The 22009-nt window shown below is 37.4% G+C and overlaps 1 protein-coding gene across 1 annotated transcript in view; it reads left to right on the forward strand.

Moving 5' to 3' along the window:
• CCDC91 (coiled-coil domain containing 91) overlaps positions 1-22009 on the forward strand; it is a 117483-nt gene that overhangs the window by 20925 nt on the left and 74549 nt on the right. Inside the window, exons 2-6 of the mRNA XM_039708185.1 lie at positions 2680-2722; positions 2828-2906; positions 7866-8020; positions 10955-11122; positions 14047-14151. Coding sequence (XP_039564119.1) covers positions 2693-2722; positions 2828-2906; positions 7866-8020; positions 10955-11122; positions 14047-14151 — 537 coding nt within the window. The 5' untranslated portion in view covers positions 2680-2692. The remainder of the gene's footprint in view (positions 1-2679; positions 2723-2827; positions 2907-7865; positions 8021-10954; positions 11123-14046; positions 14152-22009) is intronic.

The raw sequence follows: 22009 nt of genomic DNA on the forward strand, positions 1-22009 counted from the left end.
GGGTTTCTGAAGAGCTGGAAATTGGAGGATTAGCATCTAGGTGTGAAAACACCATTGGTGCTACAGAGACTTGTTTGGGGTTTGTTTATCTTTTATTCCATTGGAGTGATATGTGGAATAATTCATAAATTAATCATGCTGTTACAGCCACAAAATGTCTGTGTTTAATATTTGTGGGATAAAGGTAATCTTAGGTCAGAATAGCCCTGGGATTGTTACCAGGCTTAAGAAACTGTATATGAAATGCAGTAAAAAAGATGATGGATTCAATAACAGGTTGCTCTCCAGTTTTTCTTCTGCCCTACATTCTTTTTCTCTATCAAAAGTTCTGTTTTATTTATGCATAGTTTCTTATAAATGTTCTTGAAGGAGAAATGGAAATCCTCACATGTTTTCCTTACAGGGCCTTCTGTCTTTACTGCCTCAGGTCAGTGTTGTATTTGAAGAGAAATCAAAGTACTTAATCACTTCTTAGAACATGATTTTACATATTTTCTATTTTTGTTTGCCTTTCATTTTTTTTAGAGACTCCATTTTAGCATGCCTTTCCAAAATTGCTTTAATTCTTGTTGAACTCCTCTGAACTTGTTCCAGTTTGTGTTTTTAAAATACAGTGCTGAATGTACTTTCCCTGGTTGAGATATAACCAGTTATGCTGAGATGATGGGAATGTCTCATACACTTTTTGGAGAAAATCTGCTTTGAAGGAACTTGGTGTAGAGCCTGTAAGACCTGTTGATGTGATACAGAATGTATCAGAGATAGAATAGATAAAATACCTGTTTGCCTTTCTGAAGGCTCACTTTCTCCAGCGGGCTGCTCTGCCTGGTGCCTGAACACTGGGTTGTGCAGTGATTGTGTCAATCACCAGTCTGGTTTGGGTGGTTTTTTCCCAGAATGTGGCATGAATACAGCAACGTTCTCAGTTTGTGCTGTCTCCATCTGCAGTCCTGTGCTGTCCACACAATCTCCATCCATCATTTGTGGACACACGTGCTGCATTCTTGAGCTGTGTGTTAAAGCTCTGAATGTTGGTAGACTGCATGAATGTTTAACCAATTAACCTTAACACTGATTGGAAAAATATCCAGCTACCTTCTTTCTCTCTTGGAAAATGAACCAGCACAAAACCCAACCTACACAAAGCCAACAAACACCTCGCAGTCCCTAGAAAGATACTTAGTTCCTATACCACATGAGACTATTGAAATACTTCAATTTAGACAAATATTTCTAGTTACACTGTGATAGTGATGATTTATCACTGAATCACAGAGTGGTTTGGGTTGGAAGGGACCTTAAAGATCACCCAGTCCCGGGGCAGGGACACCTTCCACTATCCCAGGCTGCTTCAAGCTCCATCCAACCTGGCCTTGGACACTTCCAGGGATGGGACAGCCACAGCTTCTCTGAGCACCCTGTGCCAGGGCCTCACCACCCTCACATTAAAGAATTTCTTCCTGACATCCAGTCTGAACCTACTCTCTTGTAAACAGTCCCTTTCCATCTTTTCTGCAGTAATGAAAGTTTATCCAGCCTATAGACTGTTTTAACTGAAGTCAGTTAGCTTTGTAAACATTTTAACAGACTATAAAGACCATATAGGTTTTTTGGATCATCCTTCATTTACCTATCAGAATTACAGATATATATATATTTTGGTAATACATAATACGTTTCTTTCAACAGCTTTGTATATCTTGAGTTAGTTTCATTAGCTGAGTAACTTAGCCTGCTTTTTTTAAAAAGGAACTGCAATTTAACTATAAATATATCCAAATGCCACAGAATTCAGGGCTGCAAGTCAAAAATGCTGATCAGTTTGTAAAATCTTAATCAGTCCCTCCACGAAACCTAGGGACGGACCTCTGTGGTAGCAGAAAAATTTCCAGAAATTCACCACAGTCTTTTTCCAAGCTGCAGTTTGTTCTGATGTTGCCAGACAGCTAAGAAGATATGGGAAAAGCAGGAAATCTTTTTGGATTTAATCACAGTGCTGATTTGGAAAAGCAACTTAACAATGGAAAATATTTTTTATGCTTTAAATCATAAACACAAAACTATACGAGGTCCATGGCAGGTCATGACTGCATTAAGATAGATTGTTTTCCTTATGAGTAAAGATAACCCTTCAATTTGGAATCTGGTGGTCAGAAATCCTATTTCCTAGACATATTTATGCATTTATTTGTTTATTTTTTTAATATATTAATATCCAGACTAGATTATTTGATGGTTGTAGTACCGTTTGTTGAGGTACGGGGGACCTGTTTGCTATTCCTAAAGTCTTTAGCTATAACTTTTTGGTAACATCTTCCTATTTTCCTCTGTGAGGAAGCTTTGCCTGAATTTTTGCTTTCAAAAGATGTTGGACCATGTTGATGGGCAGTGCTTATGTTTTCCCCTGAAGTTATTGAAGTTCTGTTGTGAAACACCCAATGTTTTGTATTTTACTCGATCAATAAAAAAACGCTTCTTAAGCAGTTCTTGGCCTTGCATCCTCTGTGTGAAAAAGTTCCTATTTAGGCCCCTTTTTCTGTTTTAGGACTTGAAAATGATGGAGACTTCAGGTGGGCTGTGGAGATGAGACTGGAGGGAAAGACTGAATGCTCATTTCTGAGCGAACAGGGGATGAGGTTATGAAAATGTTTTAAAATCAAGATTTCTTTTGTGTTCTAGTGCCTGCTGAAAGATGGATGATGATGACTTTGGAGGCTTTGAGGTATGCTGTTTGGATAACTTTGCTTTGAAATGTAACAATTTTCTACTATTTTATGGACATTTATAGTGTTTTGTAAAATATGTAACAGTTTCTTCTTGTTTCCAGGCAGCAGAGAGTTATGAGTTTGGAAATGGTGAAAAGCAGACCACATCTCCTGCTATTGCTTGGGCAGCATTTCCTACAGGTATTGACAGAATCACTGTGAAAAATCTTAATATTCTATTCCTGTCCTTATGTACTCACTGTAAAAATCAGGGCTTAGAAGGGTGTATACAATAAAATAATGTACAAGAAAAGAATAGCCAACAGTCAAAACCAGAGCATAAGAATGTTCCTGAGCAATTATTTTGGGAAGCTGCACTTCTCAAAGTTAAACTTTATCGAGGAATGAAAGAGAAATTCAGTTTATACAGTAGAAAAGGAATGGAACTTCTTAATTCAAAGGATATTCTTTTCTACAGAGTGTGGAAGACAGACTATTGCAAATTGTGGGAAAACAGAAAAAGTTAAAAATAGGATTGTGATGAAGTCTTTTACTTGCTTTGGGGAAGAGGGGAGGGATGAGAGTGATTGTTTACTTAAGCCATTTATATAGTTGAAAAATATATTATATATTCTTTATCTTAAGCAGAAGCAGAAACATTAGGGAACTGTTTTATTAATTTTTACCCTGCCTGGTGCCTGTCTGGATTTTAGGAAATTGATAAAAGTTGATTGATAAATGTATATTATCAATAGAACTGAAATATTATGGAGGTGTTACCGATTTTGTTGTGGTCTAGATTTCATCTTTTCACAAAACAAAACAGCACTATTGCTGCACTAGGGAAGAAGGACCAACAACCCACATTGTATTGTTGTGAAGAATAAATTATGCAAAATAAGGCAGGGATTTTTCTTAACATGAGCTCTCTATAAATCATATTCTTAAAATGTCTTTATTAATTTATTTCTGGCTTTCATGTTACAGAATAATTAGTTTTGCCGTTGAAACAGAGGAAAACAAATACTAAAGAAACAATATTTTTCCAAATAACTTTATTATTCATCTTGTCATTTTGACTGATATTTAAAATTACTGTCGAAATTCAGTAGCATGTTTTATTGTGTTTAATAAATTTAATCCAATATAGCTGTGCAGTGTCTGTCAGTGAACTCCATTAAAATCCTGTAAGGTGTGTAGAATTGAAATTATTTGTACATAACACAGAAGCTTTTTGTATGATTTTAAGTGACACAGGAGTCCTAGGATAAGTTTTATCAAGGTATTTTAAGCATTTCAAAATTAAAAGAAAACTCCTGTAGTCTGGATATTTCGTTGTTGTAAAATCCTTACGTGACTTTTTCATGCAAATATTGCTGTGAATAAATTAGTTCATTGCAATAGGCAAGGTTTTAGTAGTATTGGCCAAGTGTGTCTTGGGCATTGACTTGTAGATGAATGTATTTAGTAACAGAAATAACTGAATTGTCTGCCCAATGTTATCTATTTATAAAGATGTTCCTGTCTTACCCTAGAAATTTCTTAGTAAGGCCTTGCTGAAAAATTCAAATGTATTGTGGTGCTATTGAGGTGATTTTTGATAAATTTGGAGGGTGAGAACATTGTATACACCCAAGATTTGATGAACTTTCCAGAGGAGGAGTTACTCATCTTGTGAATTTCCTACATGTCTGCTGTTTGGAAGTTATAAAACAAAACACTGAAGCCTGTGGCTGTATTTTTCAGTGCGCAGGCAGAATTCAGAAATTATTTCTAAGGCCTCAATGGTGACTTCATTACAGTTTTGCCCTTGAAATTGGTCTTGAGCTTCTTACTATTTTTTTTTTGATAGTATGGACCACGTGGCCGTAGATTTAAAATGTTAGGGTAGTAGATGCAATTCCTTAACTTCTAGAATAGTTTGGCTTTGGAGGAATAAAATGTGGGGAAGAGCTTTGTGCTGTGAGCTACCAGAAATCATCTTGAGGGTGCATCAGAGTGATTTTTTCCCACTGTGGTCACAAAACCAGTTTTAAGCTCAAACTTTGTACCTGAATGTTACTTTTAATGAAAATGTTCAGGGATAGAGTTTTCAGTGTATGCAGTATAATGAAAGTGTCCTTGAATTGTATTATCAAGAAAGGGGAGTTGAGGAAGGAAATTTAATTTTGTTTCTGTTTTTTTTTTTTTTTTTTTTTTTTTTTTTAACAGCTGAAACCTACATGTAGGGGGATTATGCTACAAGTAGTTTGCAACATTCTACAAAAATATGTCAAATAATTAATATATGGTCTTTTGCTCAGAGCCCTGCTGTCATATGACTTCTTAATGGCTAGATATAAGTAACATCTAATTAGTAAATATTACCCATGTGGTATATTTGATATTTGATGTCTTCATTCTGAAACTCAGTACGAAGAATAAGACTCAATTGGAATGTTGATTTAACAGTTCATGTTCATCCATTTGGTTTTGTTTTCAGAATTTCTGATCCCCCAGGGAATTTTAATAATTGTTTAAGCTTCATTACCAGTAAAGACACATAATTTTCCTTGCATTAGCAAGATTGGAGGCTGTCCCTGATCTCTGCTGCTATTAACAAACTGCATGGTTCTGGCAGTTCTTACATACAAACTTATGACAGAATATTCTTAATATTGGGAAGCCTGGTCTTCAGAAATTATTAGATACTTTTAAAGTACAATTCTAGCAATAACTTATATCTGCATCTTATTTCAGCCTTTTCAGATGTGTGACTTTTGATATACCTATAATTGAGTGAATGTTTCTTTTCTCTATAGTGCTGGAGCTTTGATTATTGAACAATAAGTTTATTTGAAAATCCATCAGACTTAGACTGTTGAAGTCAGGTCAGGTAGTTCCAACAGGGCAAGTTTTTGTTTCAGGGGTTGTAAAACTGTTTCATTGTGGTAACTAAGGCATGGTAAACAGGAATGATTTAGGGGTTCTCTTTATAAGCGGATTTTGAGCTGAATTAAATGCAATTTCACCAGTATATACACAAGAGGAATGAATTAAAAGAGCTTGAATTACAGACATAGCACATGTAGTTCTAGGAATGTCTAATTTATGAATCTCTAGCATTGCTGAAAAGTGGAAAGAAGGTTTTGTAAAAAATGATGTTTGAATGATACCTTGGAAAGTTGCCGCCTTTTCTTGTCTTCTGCAAGGTCATGTGTTTAGTTGAAAATTTGAAACCAAAATGTTCAGAAGTGCTCACCAGTGGTTGCTCCTCATTTCCTAGGTTTCATTTTGATGTGGGGATTTTGTTTCTGGTTTGGTTTTTTCCTCCCCTTCAAGATGCAAAGCATTCATTACTATAAGTAGAACCACTGAAAGCTTCACTTGATTGTAGAAGATTCCACATAAATCTCTAGTACCTGAAAAATGGAGTTTTATCTCTAGGATTGGACACCCCAAAATGTGTGAATACCTAAAGCTCTAATCTCAGCAAGTCTACATTCCTCATATGTGCCCAGTCTCCGCTGTTTTTATTTTTGATAAATTATTTATATGTGACTATGCCTGTGTTATGGTAATCCTCACCAAAGGTTGAACACTCTCATCACAAGGATTATGATCAGTTTTTCCATGTGAGCTGACAGTTTTAGTAAGAGAACCACTTGCCTGCTTGGTCAGAATTACCTGGTACATTATTTTAGCTGTTTTTCCATCAGATGGAAATTGATTTCAAACTGAGACTGAGGCCATTAAGTGATAGCATAAAGCTGAGACTTTCAGGTTTGTTTAGATAGAAAAAGATAATCTTCTATGTTGTTTCACTGCCACTTGAACTAACAGAGTAGGTAATTGTTACAGGAAGCTGCCTTTGAAAGAAGGCGTTTGGAGTGGGAGGGGAGTTTTATCTTAAGGTACTTAAAAGAAAGCAAAAAAAAGTCCTGTTTCCAGTCCTGGAGAAGAGTTAACTGTTAAAATGCAGTTACCTAAACTGGTTCCTGTTCTGTTTGCTGAAATACTCTCCTCTAGGCTTTTTAGCCAAGTTTTCATCTTGTGCTGAGCTCTGATTTTTTCTTTTTGCTATTTTTCTGGCCACATCCAGATGTACTATCATTGAAGTTACCCTACTGATACTTTTCTGCCTCATGGTCTATTTTCTTTCTTCCTTTCATCCAATGTGGTTTGCATGTTCCTCTGTGTTATACCTGAATCCTAGAACTGGCAGCTGAGGAAGACGGGACAGGGAGTGCCTGGATTCAAGGATTAGTGTGTCCTTTTGAATGCCTCAAGGCCACTTATACACTTGTTTGTGCTGTATGGAACAGAGGCTGAGCCTTGCTCCAGGCTAGTGGCATCCTTTACATGTTGCCAGAGTTGTAATAATAATGGGAGCTGCTTTTTCTGAAACAATTGGATGTGCTTTTTTGCCTATTGCAAAGACACACCTGGAGCTGACTGTGCCAAAGTTTTCAGGACTTTGCTGTTAAATTTAAAAAGTGTGCAAAACTTTCTCTTTTTCTTTCTTTTTATTTGGTTTGTTTAGTTTATGTATTTTTAAAACCAAGATTTTCTCTTGTGCTGGGTTGGTAATGCTGATCCACTATTGAAGGTTTTTATGGCATAACTGTAATTTGGTATAGAAAAGCTCAGTCCAGAGTTGATTCCACTTCAAGTTTGTTAGCTAGAGTTATTTACTTTGTTCTCTTTTTATCTCTTAAAAATATAAAGCTGTTTTATTGTGTGTCTTGGCAAGCTGTTTGTATGTGGCTTCTAAGACTGTTGTGGATTTTTAAACTTAAAAATGTATAAAAGTTAGGAAATTATAAGTATAGTTTTCCTGTTGACTGAAACTGGTTAAAGATCATGCTGAAGGTGTAAGGCTGTGTGAATCAAAAGAGACAGAGTTAAAACTGATCTTTTTGAGAGCTGTTGTCTTGTAAAACCTCTGTGTAAATGAGAAGTCTAAATTTATTGTGACTATGATTTTGATTGTTCTTAAGTGGATACTACTGAAAAACAGGCACTTTGAGTGGAATTACTTTTCAGTGCAATTCAATTCAAAGAGGGACATAAGCTTACACTGGTATGACTAGACTTGTGATGGGTTTTTCTAGGCATGGACTCCAGAAACAAACTAATTTTTGGGCGTTTCTTCATATTGAGTGTGTTTTCTGTTTCCAGTACCTGAAGTCCATAGATCTGATGTTCTCCTGGAGCACTCTGTGCCTTCTTCCTGCCTGCTTCCTTCCGACTCTTTCGGTTTATCAAGTGGTAATGTGGCAACAGTTATTCAAACAGGCAAGAGTGTGATAAATCCAGCTGTTCCTGAAGAACAGGTAAATTTTTGATCTTCAGTGTGAGAACTCAATGGATTAAGTGTCAGTGTTGCATCTTTTCTGTGCACATTTAGGTTGAAATGCTTTTTAAGGGCAAAAGGTCCTTGGATTTCTGTGATGCAGACTTTGAAGTAAAATGATTTTTAGATTGTTTATGAAGCCTATAACTGGTAGAAACCATACTACTTTGATCTGAACTGCAAAAGAGGTAACTGTATTGGAGTTATTAAAAGTTGGAGGCATTCTGATGATGCTGGGCATGCATGAAGGAAATATCAGCAGGAAGGTTCTCTCAAAAAAACTGGCTGCTGTTAAAGCTTGTCATACTTCTATGTTTTCTCAAGTGGTTTGAGGACTAGATTTTTAGGAATTTCAAGGATGGGGCTCTGAGCAACCTGGTCTAGTGAAAGGCATCCCATCCCTGCCCATGCCAGGGCATTGGACCAAGATGATCTTCAAGCTCCCTTCCAATCCAAACCATTCTATGATTAAAGAATTAGTGTTTTATCTTTACCTAATTATGATTAAATTAGTTTTAGAGGGGGGTAAATTTTACTTTGCATTACTTTGTTTTTTCCCCATTACTTTTAAAGTTGATTGTTTTGTTTGGTGGTTTACTTGTGGGTTCTTAATCTCTCAGGTGGCTGCAGTGCTGCTGAGAACTGAGCTTTGTTTCTTTCTGGGGTGTGAAAATGTTTAGTTTTTAACTAAACAACTATGTGAGCAAGGAAGGAAAAAACCTTTTTGCCTGGAGATTATCATAAGAATTCTATCAGAATCACAAGAGCTGCTGTAGATGAGACTTAAACAGATTTTCCATTCTGAGTATTTTACTGCCATTAATTGCAGTGACCCCCATTTAAACATCTCAATTCATTGTAAACTTCCTTGTTTCAAGATGTGGGGTAGTACATACTTCAATTAGAAAAGGCTCTTGCCTCACTGTGAAACAATCAGTGTTTTGGGCTATTTGTCAACCCTCCTGTTGTCAGCACTTCCTTGATTTTTTTCTTCTTCAGGTAGACTTATCAAGTCTTAAGGCTGCTTCTGGTGAAAGCTGAATTTCATTATTAAGTCAGATTTTCATTTTATGATCATTTAAATGCATTTCTTTAGAGCTATTGAAACCAAATTCACAAAATACAGGTTTTGGTTTAACTGAGCCTTATCTTTTTCCTTTGAGGGGCTCTGTATATTCACACTTCCAAAAAGACTGTGGCACAAATTGTGAATTAATTAATTAATAAGTTCCCATTTTGTGTTTGTACCCACGCTAATGTTCTGTGGGAAGCCTATAAAAAGTGAAGAAGAGATGTGCCCAGATGCAAATGATACCAAAGAAATTTATAAATCCAAAAGTTATGGGTTCGTTTTTTTCTTGAGAGAAAGGAGTGTTTGTTTTCTTTTTTGACTGATGCCAGGGACGGTAATTTTCTGTGTTGAAGGCTCTTCATCTGGCTCTTTGACAAAGTTTTGATAAGGAAATTTCTTTTACTGGAAGCATGATCAAAAAGTGATTTGCTTCAGCCACCACAGATCCTGCCTTTTTAAATTTTGGCTAACAACGAATAACCTTCAACCTTTCTTATTTGAGCTAGGCCAGCAAATTTAGCTTTTGTGTTCTCTGGAAAGAGCACTTGGGTTATTCCAGAACACTAAGGCTTAAGGGTATTTTTTTAAACTATAAAGTCATTTAGTTAGGTAATCTTACAGAAAAATAAAAAATACACTTTGTTACTTCAGACCGTGTGTGTGCAAATTCTAGTTATAGTCTATGTTTCAGTTTTTCTCATCTTGTTCTGTTCAGCTACTGAGAGACCCATCATTCTATAAATTCTCTGTAATGCAGGAAATAGTACAAATTAAAAAACTTTATTAGAAAGTCCTGCTGAAGGGAGTTGAGAGCAGGTCCTTTAACATTATTTTGAAATGGAGATGACTTTGCACTATGGAGTAAACCAAAGGAAAATGGTGGGCAGAAAACGAAAATAAAATACTCTTATACCTATTAGAGGGTATATTATATATATTAGAAGGTAGTAGAACTGTATTCTTTTATAATTCTATCTCCAGAGCATCTTGAGGTTTCAGGGAAAAAATCCTTCCCTGTTACAAGTTCCATACTTACAGTTTTTGGTGGTGCCAGACTCTAATCTTGAGTAGTACTCAGAAATGGAATTGGCACATGTGGCTTCTCTTTGCTTCTGACAGGAGAATTCAGAGCACAAACTGCGGTTTTCTCTCTGTTTTGTCTGCTGTACCTTATATATTCATGTACAGTCAAGATCTCAGCTGGTTTTGTTTGTTACTTTATTTGAATAATTTGAGAGATATTTATGGGAAAGTCAATGCATTATCTAAATGTATGTTTGGAATAAAAGGTGCTAGGGGCTGGATGAGGTCAGATCAGTCAAACCCCTCTTTAATAAAGTCACTGAGATGTTCCTTTCACCACCCAAGTCTCAAGCATGCTTGGCTTTCTGATTGTTGGAAAAGTGGCAGCTGAATTAATGTACCAGTTTTTCCCTTGGAGTTCTTTTGTGGTGAAAAGAACAAGTTTTTGCCCCTTCCTTAATTTTTTTAAAGGGGAAAAATAAAGCTTTGATTTTTTTTTAAATCTATATCTAAACATCTTACACAACTTTATTTCTGAAAGTGTGGGCTTACCATCAGTGTTTCACCTGTTTTCTGTACTTCCACAGTCAGCTGAAATAGCAGTCACTAAATGTTTAGAGATGCTGGATTACTTTTATTCTGTTAGTCTAGCCTAAGGATGAGATATTTATTTTAGCACAAACCCTTTGTATTCCCTCTCTGTGACCACTGATTGCAGTGTGCACTCGGTGAAAACATGGAATGACTAATCCAAGGAGAGTTTGTTTCCCTGAGGCATTGAGAGAGATGATTCAGTTCCACTTTTCTCCGATAAACTAGGCTCAAGCAGATATTCCAGTTGCCTCTTCAAATGTAACTGAAGACAAGACTTCAGCTGATGTTGAGACAAAGAGAAGAAATGAACCCAAGAGCTGCCTTCAACAAGCTGTGGCAAACCTCGAAATCAAGCTCTGCAGTGCTGAAGAAGAAAAACTAAAAATCAAAAAGGTATGAATATTCATTTTGAAGGAAAATATTTAGCATTTATATAGGAATTAAATATAGGTGGAGCTGGCAGAGGTTTAAAACTAATTTGAAATTATTTTTTTATATAGAAATTAGCCAAATTCCAGAGCAACTGGCCCAATTTAGAATCACAGACTTCCAAGACTATCAAGTTCAACCTATGCCAGATCCCCACCTTGTCACCATCACAGAGCACTGAGTGCCACATCCAGGCATTCCCAGGACACTTCCAGGGATGGGGACTCCATCACCTCCCTGGGCACCCCCTGCCAGTGCCTGACTTCCTTTTCCATGGAGAAATTCCTCTTGATGTCCAACCTGAACCTCCCTTGGCACAGCTTAAGGCCATTTCCTCTTGTCCTGTCCCTTTGTCTGGGGAGCAGAGCCTGATCCCCACCTGGCTACAAGAGATAAGGTCACCTTGAGTCTGTTTTTTCCAGGCTGAGCCCCCATTGCTCCCTCAGCCTCTTCTCATCAGATTTGTGCTCCAAACCAATCAAGCTCTGCAGTGCTGAAGAAGAAAAACTAAAAATCAAAAAGGTATGAATAGTCATTTTGAAGGAAAACATTTGGCATTTATGTAGGAATTAAATATAGATGGAGCTGGCAGAGGTTTAAAACTAATTTGAATTTTTTTTTCATAGAAATTAGCCAAATTCCAGACAAACTGGCCCAATTTAGAATCAGAGACTTCCAAGACTTCCAAGACTATCAAGTTCAACCTATGCCAGATCCCCACCTTGTCACCATCACAGAGCACTGAGTGCCACATCCAGGCATTCCCAGGACACTTCCAGGGATGGGGACTCCATCACCTCCCTGGGCACCCCCTGCCAGTGCCTGACTTCCTTTTCCATGGAGAAATTCCTCTTGATGTCCAACCTGAACCTCCCTTGGCACAGCTTAAGGCCATTTCCTCTTGTCCTGTCCCTTTGTCTGGGGAGCAGAGCCTGATCCCCACTTGGCTACAAGAGATAAGGTCACCTTGAGTCTGTTTTTTCCAGGCTGAGCCCCCATTGCTCCCTCAGCCTCTTCTCATCAGATTTGTGCTCCAAACCCTTGCCCATCTCCATTGTCCTTTTCTGGATGCTCTCTAGAAACTGGCCAGAACTGGGCACACCACTCAGTTTAGCTGAAATACTATTTTTTTAGGTCTGGTGTCTATTTTGGGCTGAATTTTTGTAAACTGTCAGGGAAAAAAAAGCTTTTTTTAGCCTAACCGATAAAAAAAGGGGACAAAAAAAAAAAAAGAAAATACAAACTTTCTCAGCATGAGTTTTGTTTTGATTTTTTTGGGGGTGGGAGTTTTAGTAGCAAAATTCTTCATATTCCTTCTGATCTGAATACAATATGAGCACCAAGCATGGCTGTGCCTGCAGTTACACATCTGAGTTAGCAAAAGGTCACTGAGGCATGGGAGAGTGAGTTTCACTTCTGTTATTCTTAATACTGTTTCTTAAGAGGCCTCAAGTTGTGCTGGGGAAGGAGAAAGCTGCTTTTTGGAAATGAAAATGTGGGTGAATAACTGGAGCCAAGGATGAGGAGGTCTGCAATGGGTGGTTTTGCTAAGTGTGTGAAGGAAAGGTTGAAGGGTAGCAGGAATACAGGCTGGAAGAGGAGACAGGTTGAGAGGGAGGCTTTGATTGGTGTTCCACAGTCTGTTTCTATCTCACCAGTGAAGTCTCTCCTACTGTTTTGACTACTTTGTCCAAAAGCAGGGTTGAACTAAGAAGATCTGCTCTTTCTGTCCTCGTCATGACCCTCTGGGTCGTGCCTTTGTTTGAATAGCTGTGCAGTGACCTGGCAGGTCCTTTGTTTCTATACTGGCTTCCTGCATGGCTTGGAGAAACAGTTGCTCTTGAGCAACTCAAAGAGTGCCAGCAGCTTATGTGCAATAGCAATGGCTGCATTAAGGAAAAATAAAAATCTTTAGCTCTTTGTATAGCAAATAATTTTGAAGTTTATTGTCAGTGGTGGTATTCTCCTTCCTCTCTATAGGTTCATGTTGGGCAGGCTTCCAGAGTGGCTCTCTGCAAGATCCCAGAATATTTCAAGATTTTATTCATTTTGGAGATGTAGATAGAGATCATTGTGTGCGTGCATAAATGCCATAGGATTCCTGCCTTTTCAGTGAAAACATTTGCTGACAGTACATTTAATATGCTGCTTTTCAAGTTCAGAAAGGCAGAGCAAGATACTAAAAATACGAAAATAATTGGAACAGAATAGAATAGTTCCAGTTGGAAGGGACCTGTAACAACAGGTCCAGCTGCCTGAACCCTTCAGGATTCAGAAGAAGTTAGAGGATGTTATTAAGGGCACCTTGGCCACTTCACATAGGTCATTCCTTATACATGGGAATGCCTTGGGTTTTAAGTACCGCACACTTGAAAATCCTGTGCCTATTTAAAGACTGCACGACCCTTTATCTCTGTGATAATTAATGGAGCAAACATCACAGTTATCAGAAATTAAATTAGTTTGAATGGTTTAATGAATCTGTATTTTCATAGTTCGCAAGTGTTTGTAATTTCATGTGTTTTATTTTACAACCTTTATAGGAATTGGAATATTTGCTGGAAAAACATAGTGTGCTAGAAATGGATTTCTTGAAGGAAAAAAAAGAAAAAGTGCTTCCACATCAAGATCATTACAAGACGGGGCACCTTGGCCACTTCACATAGATCATTCCTTATACATGGGACATGCCTTGGGTTTTAAATACCGCACACTTGAAAATCCTGTGCCTATTTAAAGACTGCACGACCCTTTATCTCTGTGATAATTAATGGAGCAAACATCACAGTTATCAGAAATTAAATTAGTTTGAATGGTTTAATGAATCTGTATTTTCATAGTTCGCAAGTGTTTGTAATTTCATGTGTTTTATTTTACAACCTTTATAGGAATTGGAATATTTGCTGGAAAAACATAGTGTGCTAGAAATGGATTTCTTGAAGGAAAAAAAAGAAAAAGTGCTTCCACATCAAGATCATTACAAGACACTCCAGGTAATTTTTCTCTTGTAGTATCTTTGTTTTTCAGGAGGATTTTTTTATAGAGTATATTTATGTCCAACAAATATTCTGTCGGCATCTGTGGGCCTGCTCCAAAGCATTTTGAATTTAAAGAATTTCTAAGGTTTTAGATCAAAGCATGATTTTTTACATTAGCAGGAATATAAGTTTAATATCCCACTTGCCTAATTACATTTTTGTAATTCAGAACACTCTTCCTTGTTAGGAGCTATTTCATAAAACAGATGAAAAGGAAACCACTTTGCTCAGTAGTTGTGTTTAACAGCTTGACTTAGCATGTTCTAGAGTGCCATGGCCAACTGTTAATGCTGTTTTACCTAACTTCAATATGGAATAATTCATGCTGTTTAATAAAAATCTGTTAAGTGTAATTAGATGATAGACAGTGGAGTTAGATTTGTTCCCATTGTAAAAGTTAACATCTTCCATTAAATACATATGCAAAGTTTCACATTCCAGACAAAATTTTCATTGAAGTTTTTGGTCATCTTCCAGTGTTAGAGCAAAGCAAATTATGTTTCAGCATTGCAGAAGCTTGTGTCTGTAACTCAGCTTCACTTAATTTTTTTGCTGCTGTGGATGGTCTTTAATAGCTATTGCATTGTTTCCCATTATTATTCAAAGGGTTGCTGTAGCAATTTGTTTGGAATTCCTGATAGCAGTACATTCTGGAAATTACAGTAATATAATAATCTAATACTGGGGTTTTTTTTCCTTTTTTGTGTGTAATGCTTTACTCAATGAAAGAAATGTTTGCTTAACCATGATATAAAAGAAAGTTCTACTTAAAACCCTCAAGATTTATGGAGTACCACAAAAGTTATTGCTTATCCTAAACAATAGAATGGGTGGATTTCATGTTGTTAATACTTACTTCTGCTTGAAGATCACTGTGAATTTGAATAGTGGAAATGCTACTGAGGTTTGCAGCTATCAGCCTATATCATAACTCTTGAGTTAGTACTGCAGTTTTCAAAAATGCCAATAAACGGGTCATAACCTTTAACTTTGTAGAAATGCTCTTGTACTTCCTCTCGATGTCTTCTGGGTACAGCCAGAATCAAACCAGAGGAGGAAAGTGAGTCATGCTTCTAAGAGCTGCCTGTTAAAGTTACTTTCATGAGACTTGAAGTGTGAATGCCTTCTGTTACTACAACTTTTAGTTTCTTTTGTCTTCCTCCTCTGGCTCCTGCAGCACGGGGGTCACCACCTGTGGCCACACACAAGCAGAGCTGGCAGCTCCTGAGGACAGATGTCTGTCCCTGGCTCTGCCTTTTCCACTGGTTGTCAGTGCTGGTTATCAGTGCTGGTGACCTGAAAAGCTTTACAGCCGACTGCAGTGGTGCCTGTGGCTTTGGGAACCCTCAGGATGACATTTCCAATGGAGCCGATGCCAGCATCCAAAGCTGTAGGTGTGCATTGACTTAATTCCTTTTAAATGAAATTGCTCTGTTAATGTTTGAGTAAAAAGTACAAAACCAATGCCTCAGGAGACTTTTCTAACTACCTTTTAGATGAACATGCGCTGTTTCATGCACCTTTATGTTTACAAAATAACTGGCTTCTGGCACTTGTGGCAGGGAATTCTCAAAAGCTGCTCTAGATATAACAAAGCCAGTTAATCTGTTAAAGCCTTGTTTTAACAAGGTGGTATTTAGATAAGACCCTTTTTTTTGAAGAAGAAGTTACTGCGTTAGTTCTGAGAGATTTCAGTGATCTTTGTCCACTAAGTCACTAATCTGATTTTTTTTACATCTTTTCCTATTGGTCTCTGCCTCATAATGTCAAGGGTGACAGTTATGTTACCACAGTTTTGTTCTCACAGTTTTGTTCTCACAAAATTGCATCAATTAAATATGTTTTAGGTTTTTTTAAAGGCAAGGCAAGAACATAAAAATATTTTCTCTAAGCTGGGTTACCATTCTAATGAAGCAAGTTTTGTTCTAAGTTTCTGTGCTTAGTTCTGAGAGAAGATTTGAGTGATCTTTGTCAACTAAGTCACTAATTAATTTTTTTTGCATCTTTTCCTATTGGTTTCTGCCTCAGTCAAGGGTGACAGTTATGTTGCCACAGTTTTGTTCTCACAGTTTTGTTCTCACAAAATTGCATCAATTAAATATGTTTTAGGTTTTTTGATATAGAAAAAAATAACTTTTAAAGGCAAGGCAGGAACATAAAAATATTTTCTCTAAGCTGGGTTACCATTCTAATGAAGCAAGTTTTGTTCTGGCTTAGTCAAAAACTTTCTTCATCATAGGTATGCAAAAAAGCCCCAAACTGAATTTGGTAGTTCTGAAAAATTGAAGAATTGAAGGCTAGTAATAATCCCTATTCCTAAGCATGGGAGGCAGAATTCCAAATCTTTGGTATAGTTTGCAGTTTCCAAATCTTTGGTATAGTGTTAGCATTTAACCAATGGATGACAATAGAGTTATCATACCACATTTTTCATTGTGTAAAACCAAAAAGTAAAAAGTTCTGTGTTTCATCTAAATAAAATTAGCTTTTTTTAAAAAATCAGGATTGAAGAGACCATGTAGTATTTTCACATTCTTAACATTATTTCCATATGTAACTCAACAGCCAGAGACAGTAAAGGGGCAGCAGTGTATTCATAAACAGAATAAACAAATTGCTATTAACTGGTATTAGAGTTGTTTGGATATTTAATGCAATGGTCTCTTTGAGATCTTGAATTTGTATAAGCTAATAAAATTAGAGTTATGATTTCCACATTCCTGCTTCAGTGTTTGTGCTATTTAAGAGGCAGAATAACATGGTATATTTCTAACTTCTTTACTTGCAAATTGGAACTGAGTTAAAATTGCTGTGGGAAGTGTAATTTTAGGGGTTTTGACTTGTGTGCAGTGCTGCAACAATAAAGTTGCAATCTTCACCTTATAATTGCTTATTTTAGGCAACAGAGAAACAGGTGCAAATGTATGTCTGATTTTTATATTTTCTTGGTTGGTATGTCAGTTTTATATTTTTTTGATCAGAGTATATATTTTCATCTCAACTTTTAACTTCAGCTCTTCCTTAGGGATGAGTTGCTACATATGTTTAAGTCATTTGGGGCTAGTAAGTCATACAATGTTTTGAAGATAATGCAGATTTAGTGGTCACTTAATCCTAGAAATCTAAAATTTTGTTGTAGCCGCATTACAATAAGTTGTAGAAATAAGCAAAGGCTGCATTTTAAAACTACCAAACTCCAATTTGTAATGCAGTGAAAACCATCAGTAGCAAAATTAACATTCCTGTCCAGTAGGTGATGTGGTGATGTTCTCTTGTTCACAAATCACTGAGGGAACACTTGATTTGAGAAGGGAAAGTAGCGCCTGGTTTCCACTGCTCTGAACAGGAACTCAATTATTCAGACAGATTGTTTAGCTGATAAGGCTCCTGATGTTTGGTCTGCCTACAGACAACTGGTTTTGATGATTCACTGAGAACTGGATCATACTTTTCACTGCTATTTGTTTGATTTACCACACACTCACATTGAAGAAGTGCAGCATTGCCACTGGAAAATTCTAGTTGCGGTTATACACATTTTTTCCCATCATCATCCCTTTCTGGAAGTTAAGCAGGCTGTTTTTCTAAAGAACAATATAGTTGCTGTGGTGTAACCTTTCTTTTTGAAATAAACTTCTTTTTTATCTTTTGACAACAGACTTCTGTTTTTCCAGCTTATCAAACCTGTAGTTGTTATGAAAACACCAACAGGCTTGTTTCTTTTGGAAACTGTTGTTTCTGTTCCATCTTTAGGGAATATCTTAGAAAATTTTATTTAAAAAGGGACTTTAATATGCTTATTTTATATTGCAGTATTACTGTTACTGCAAAGAATTGTGATTGGAAATGAATTTGTTGCTAGTGTGACTTTACTTTACATGACATTTTTGTGTGTAAGAAAGCAGGTCAGATAGGCTCCTTGTTTGAGTGATTTTTCACAAGGGCAGGAGAGGAAGATTATCCTAAGGAAAACATTGGCAGAACAGTACAGAATGATCCAAAGGAAGTTCACTAGGTGATGCAGTAACACCTAGCTGGGATTAAAGGTAGCAATAACCTAAATTCAATCATTGCAGGTGTTAGGTGTTGTTTCATTTATGTACTGCTATGGCTGTTGATGTTTTGGGAGATTTTTCATTTGAGTACCTGTACAAATGTCACATTTAAATTATACAGCTTCAAATTATGAGGAAAAGTCTCTAAATGCAGTTATATAAAGATAGAAAATGGTAAACCTGAGATTTTGGGCCAGTTTGTTCCCTCTTAACTCTGAAGGATGACTTTATTTTGATTAACATCTCTTGTTGTTTTGGATGGTTTTATATATTAGACCCATATATCACACAAATTCACATGACCCAGGATGGATATTTGGTGGTGTCTGTCTCGTTGATTTTGAAGTTAGTGCTTCCACTTTCCTTTTATGTCAGAGTTTAGTGGTGTTCCACGCTTCCTGCTGCCTGTGCTTGACTTCCAGCTTGTCCCTATGGATCATTCTAGGGTTTGGAGGAGATAATCCTTGGAGGAGATAATCCCTGAGCAGGAACCAGCTCCTTTGGAGCTTTCTCTTTAGGGTGCTGTCCCTTGTCCCAGGCAGATCCCAAAGAGGCCAATGCCTTCTTCCCTCAAGTCCAGTGTTGTGATCCTTGGTTTTGTTCTTCTCCTGAACTCACCATCTCATGGTCACTGCAGTCAGGGCAGATCTTCACATCCTCAGAGAGTCCTCCCATGTTTTTAAGGCTCAAGTCTAGCAGAGTGCCTTGTGGATTGTTCCTCAGCTGCCTGTGTTCCAGGGCTTGTTATCCACGTGCCACAGGAGTCTCCTGGATCTCTATGCTGCCCCACTGGCAAATTCTGGGGCTGTAAAATTGCTGGTGTTAGAGTGGTGGGTGCTGCTGCCTATTTCTTGTCCCCAACAAACCTCTCCTGGTGAAAAGCAGGCTGAGTTAACATTCAGGCAACGCAGTCAAATCCCCACACAAAAAGCAAGAAAGGCTCTTTTGCAAGGTTTTATTCCAGCAGGGTCTCATGGAAGGGGAACCCCAGGAGAAAGAATAAAAACCACCTGGAGCAGGCAGCTTAAGAAGGGGAAGGGGTGGGGAGCAGAGCTAAGGGCTTGACAGAGGGGACTGGCCTCCAGGAGAAGGGGGGTGGCCACCAGGGATGCCGAGCCAGTGAGGGCACAGGGGAAGGAGAAGCTTGGGGAAATTGTGACATAGAAGTCCACGGGGGAGTCTGTTTTTCCCCCCAGGAGGGATAACTCTATGGTCAGTATTTGAAGCTGTTTCCAGGGCCGAGGGCTTGGGAATTGGGTGAGGTGGGAGAGTTCATGGGATGCTACAGGGCTGGACACGTTCCTTGTGAGGAGTCACATGAGGCTCCCTCCTGTTGTCTGGAGAAGGTCTCACCTGCCCTCATCCTTCTGGAGACCGTCTGGAACAGCAATTCCCACTTTGCTGGCCCACCTGCTAATCCTGAACCCCAAATCCTTCACTGATGCCCTACCCCAAGCCAGAGCTCCACACATTCCAAGTCCTCCCTCACACACGAGGAGATGCCCTGTCATCGCCTTCCTGGCCTTTCCTTCCAGGAGAGTGCATTTATGATCCTGGAAAAGGTGTTCTGCAGGAGGCTGGAAACAGGTCTTGGAGGTAGGTGGTTTTTATGGCTGGAGTACTAGAAAATGTATGTTTTCTTACAAAACTAATATATGACTTACATCCTGTTAAACACTATCTTCTAAGAAAATATTTAGGTTGGTTTTAGGTGCAGACATAGAGGAGACAGAATGTTAATAACAAAAAAAAAATAGGTGTGAAAAAAAAGTTTATGTACTGTACCTGCAAACAAATTTATAAATGAGATTCCAGGAAATTTCATGGGTCACAGCAGGGTTTAGAATTATAGAATATGGAAAAAGGGGGAATTTCAGAAAAGACACTTTAACAGATAGCAGTGCATCTTTTTGCTGAACTGCTAAAGGTATTTATGGATATGGCAACAATCCCTTGCCCACCTCTTTTTCAAGTGAGTGCCAGATACATCACGTTTATTTATTCACCTTTAATTTTTTTTATGTTACTCTCTGTACTCTTCTTTCAGACACTCATTTTTATTCAAAGTCTTTATTTATTAATAATTTCAGAGCTGTTTACATTTTGGCCTGTTTCCCCCCTGCCCTCACTGCCCCCCTCTCCCCTCCCCCCCAGTTTTGATGTCTTACTTCCTCTAAATTATTTTTCCATTCATGAGGAAAAATAACTTTTTATTTGTATTAGAGAAAGATTCTGCACTTTTCCCTTAAGTTTTCCTTTTAAACTTCAATTCTTTTATTAATGGTTTTGTTGTCTTGTTTCAGGATTATTAATTAGAAGAACAGATGAAAGACTATGCATTCTAATTTTGTTTTAAAAATATGCCTCTCTTGTTATTTAACAGCTTTGAGATGCCCAATTTGCCTTATAATCTGATATTCAGTTACAGTCATAGGGCATGGCAAGCATTTTTTTACACTTATGTCCCTCCTTTACCTCCCTGATTTTAAAAGTATTCAAAAAAATTGTGCTTAAATAATGTTAATTTTCTTAGTGTGCAAGTAGGTTCTAGCAAAACAGGTGTTTTTTAAACCAGGTTTTGTGTCCTGACTGCTTTGTATGTGTCCTGATCTGTTTTATGCCAATGCATCCTGGATTTGAGTGCATTTACTGATTTATGTTCAGTGTGTTAAGATCTGTGACAGCTACTGCACATCTTCATGTGCACATTCACAGGGAGTGCATTCAGAGGGATTCATCTTTTACTTTTTCTCCTATTTAATATGGAAATTCTACTTAAGAAGGCTGTGAAATGCCCAGATATATTTAGCACTGCTTGGTTGGAGTTCTTTATCACCAGTCTTGTCTCATCAAGATTTTCATATCAAGATTTTTCCTTTGTAGGTAGGAGTAGTATCATGTTGGATTTTTGAGGGAAAAATGAAAATGTGCAAAACTCATCTAAAAAGAAACCTGTGTAGAAAGGAACTTGGGTAGCTGTATTGCTAAGACAGTACTTTAGGCCAGTTATTTGTTACATGAATAAAATTTAATAGAGATGGAGCAAGTTTAAAGGTGTAGCAGGTTGATGAGCTATAAAATTTTTAGCAATCTGCAGCTGCTCATAGTTCATTAATGAACTGTGAACCAGACAAGCTGATTTAGCAGTTAAAAGGAAATGTTGCAATGCCTGCAATTACTTGGCATGCATCTCCTTAAAAAAATGTGGGGAATGGTGCATCCAAAGCATCTCCATGTCTCTGGGCCCACTCCAGTCCTGTTTGTGTTCACTGTGAGGCACCTGAGACAGGGTAATTATTGTGAGTACCTGAGCATTACTCACCCCCAAAATAATAAATCCTAGCCAATATTAGCCAAAATTAGTCAATACTTTAAAAAGAATTTGTGCTTCCTGTTTATACACTTGGAGGCATAAGATGCACAGTAAATATCAGGCTGATGTTTCAGGGAGAACTTTGAAGGATTGTCCCTTCATTGTCCTTTACCTGTTAAATCATCTTATTTGGTTTATAATTCATTAATAAACTGTGAATGACTGCAGAATGCAGCTTAATAAATTACTGAAACTTTTATTGCTAAATTAACCTGCTACACCTTTACATTTACTTTTTCAATCTGTATTAAATTTTATTCATCTACAGTATACACTTGGTGTTGAAACACAGTTTACTTGTGTTTCTAAACCCAGCTGAAATGTATAATTTGCCACATATTAAGCAAATTTATTTGTATAAATGTATTGTAATCCAGCTAATTCA

This window comes from Passer montanus, unplaced genomic scaffold, assembly GCF_014805655.1.
Source record: "Passer montanus isolate IOZ18808 unplaced genomic scaffold, ASM1480565v1 scaffold20, whole genome shotgun sequence".
NCBI classification, from domain to species: Eukaryota; Metazoa; Chordata; class Aves; order Passeriformes; family Passeridae; genus Passer; species Passer montanus.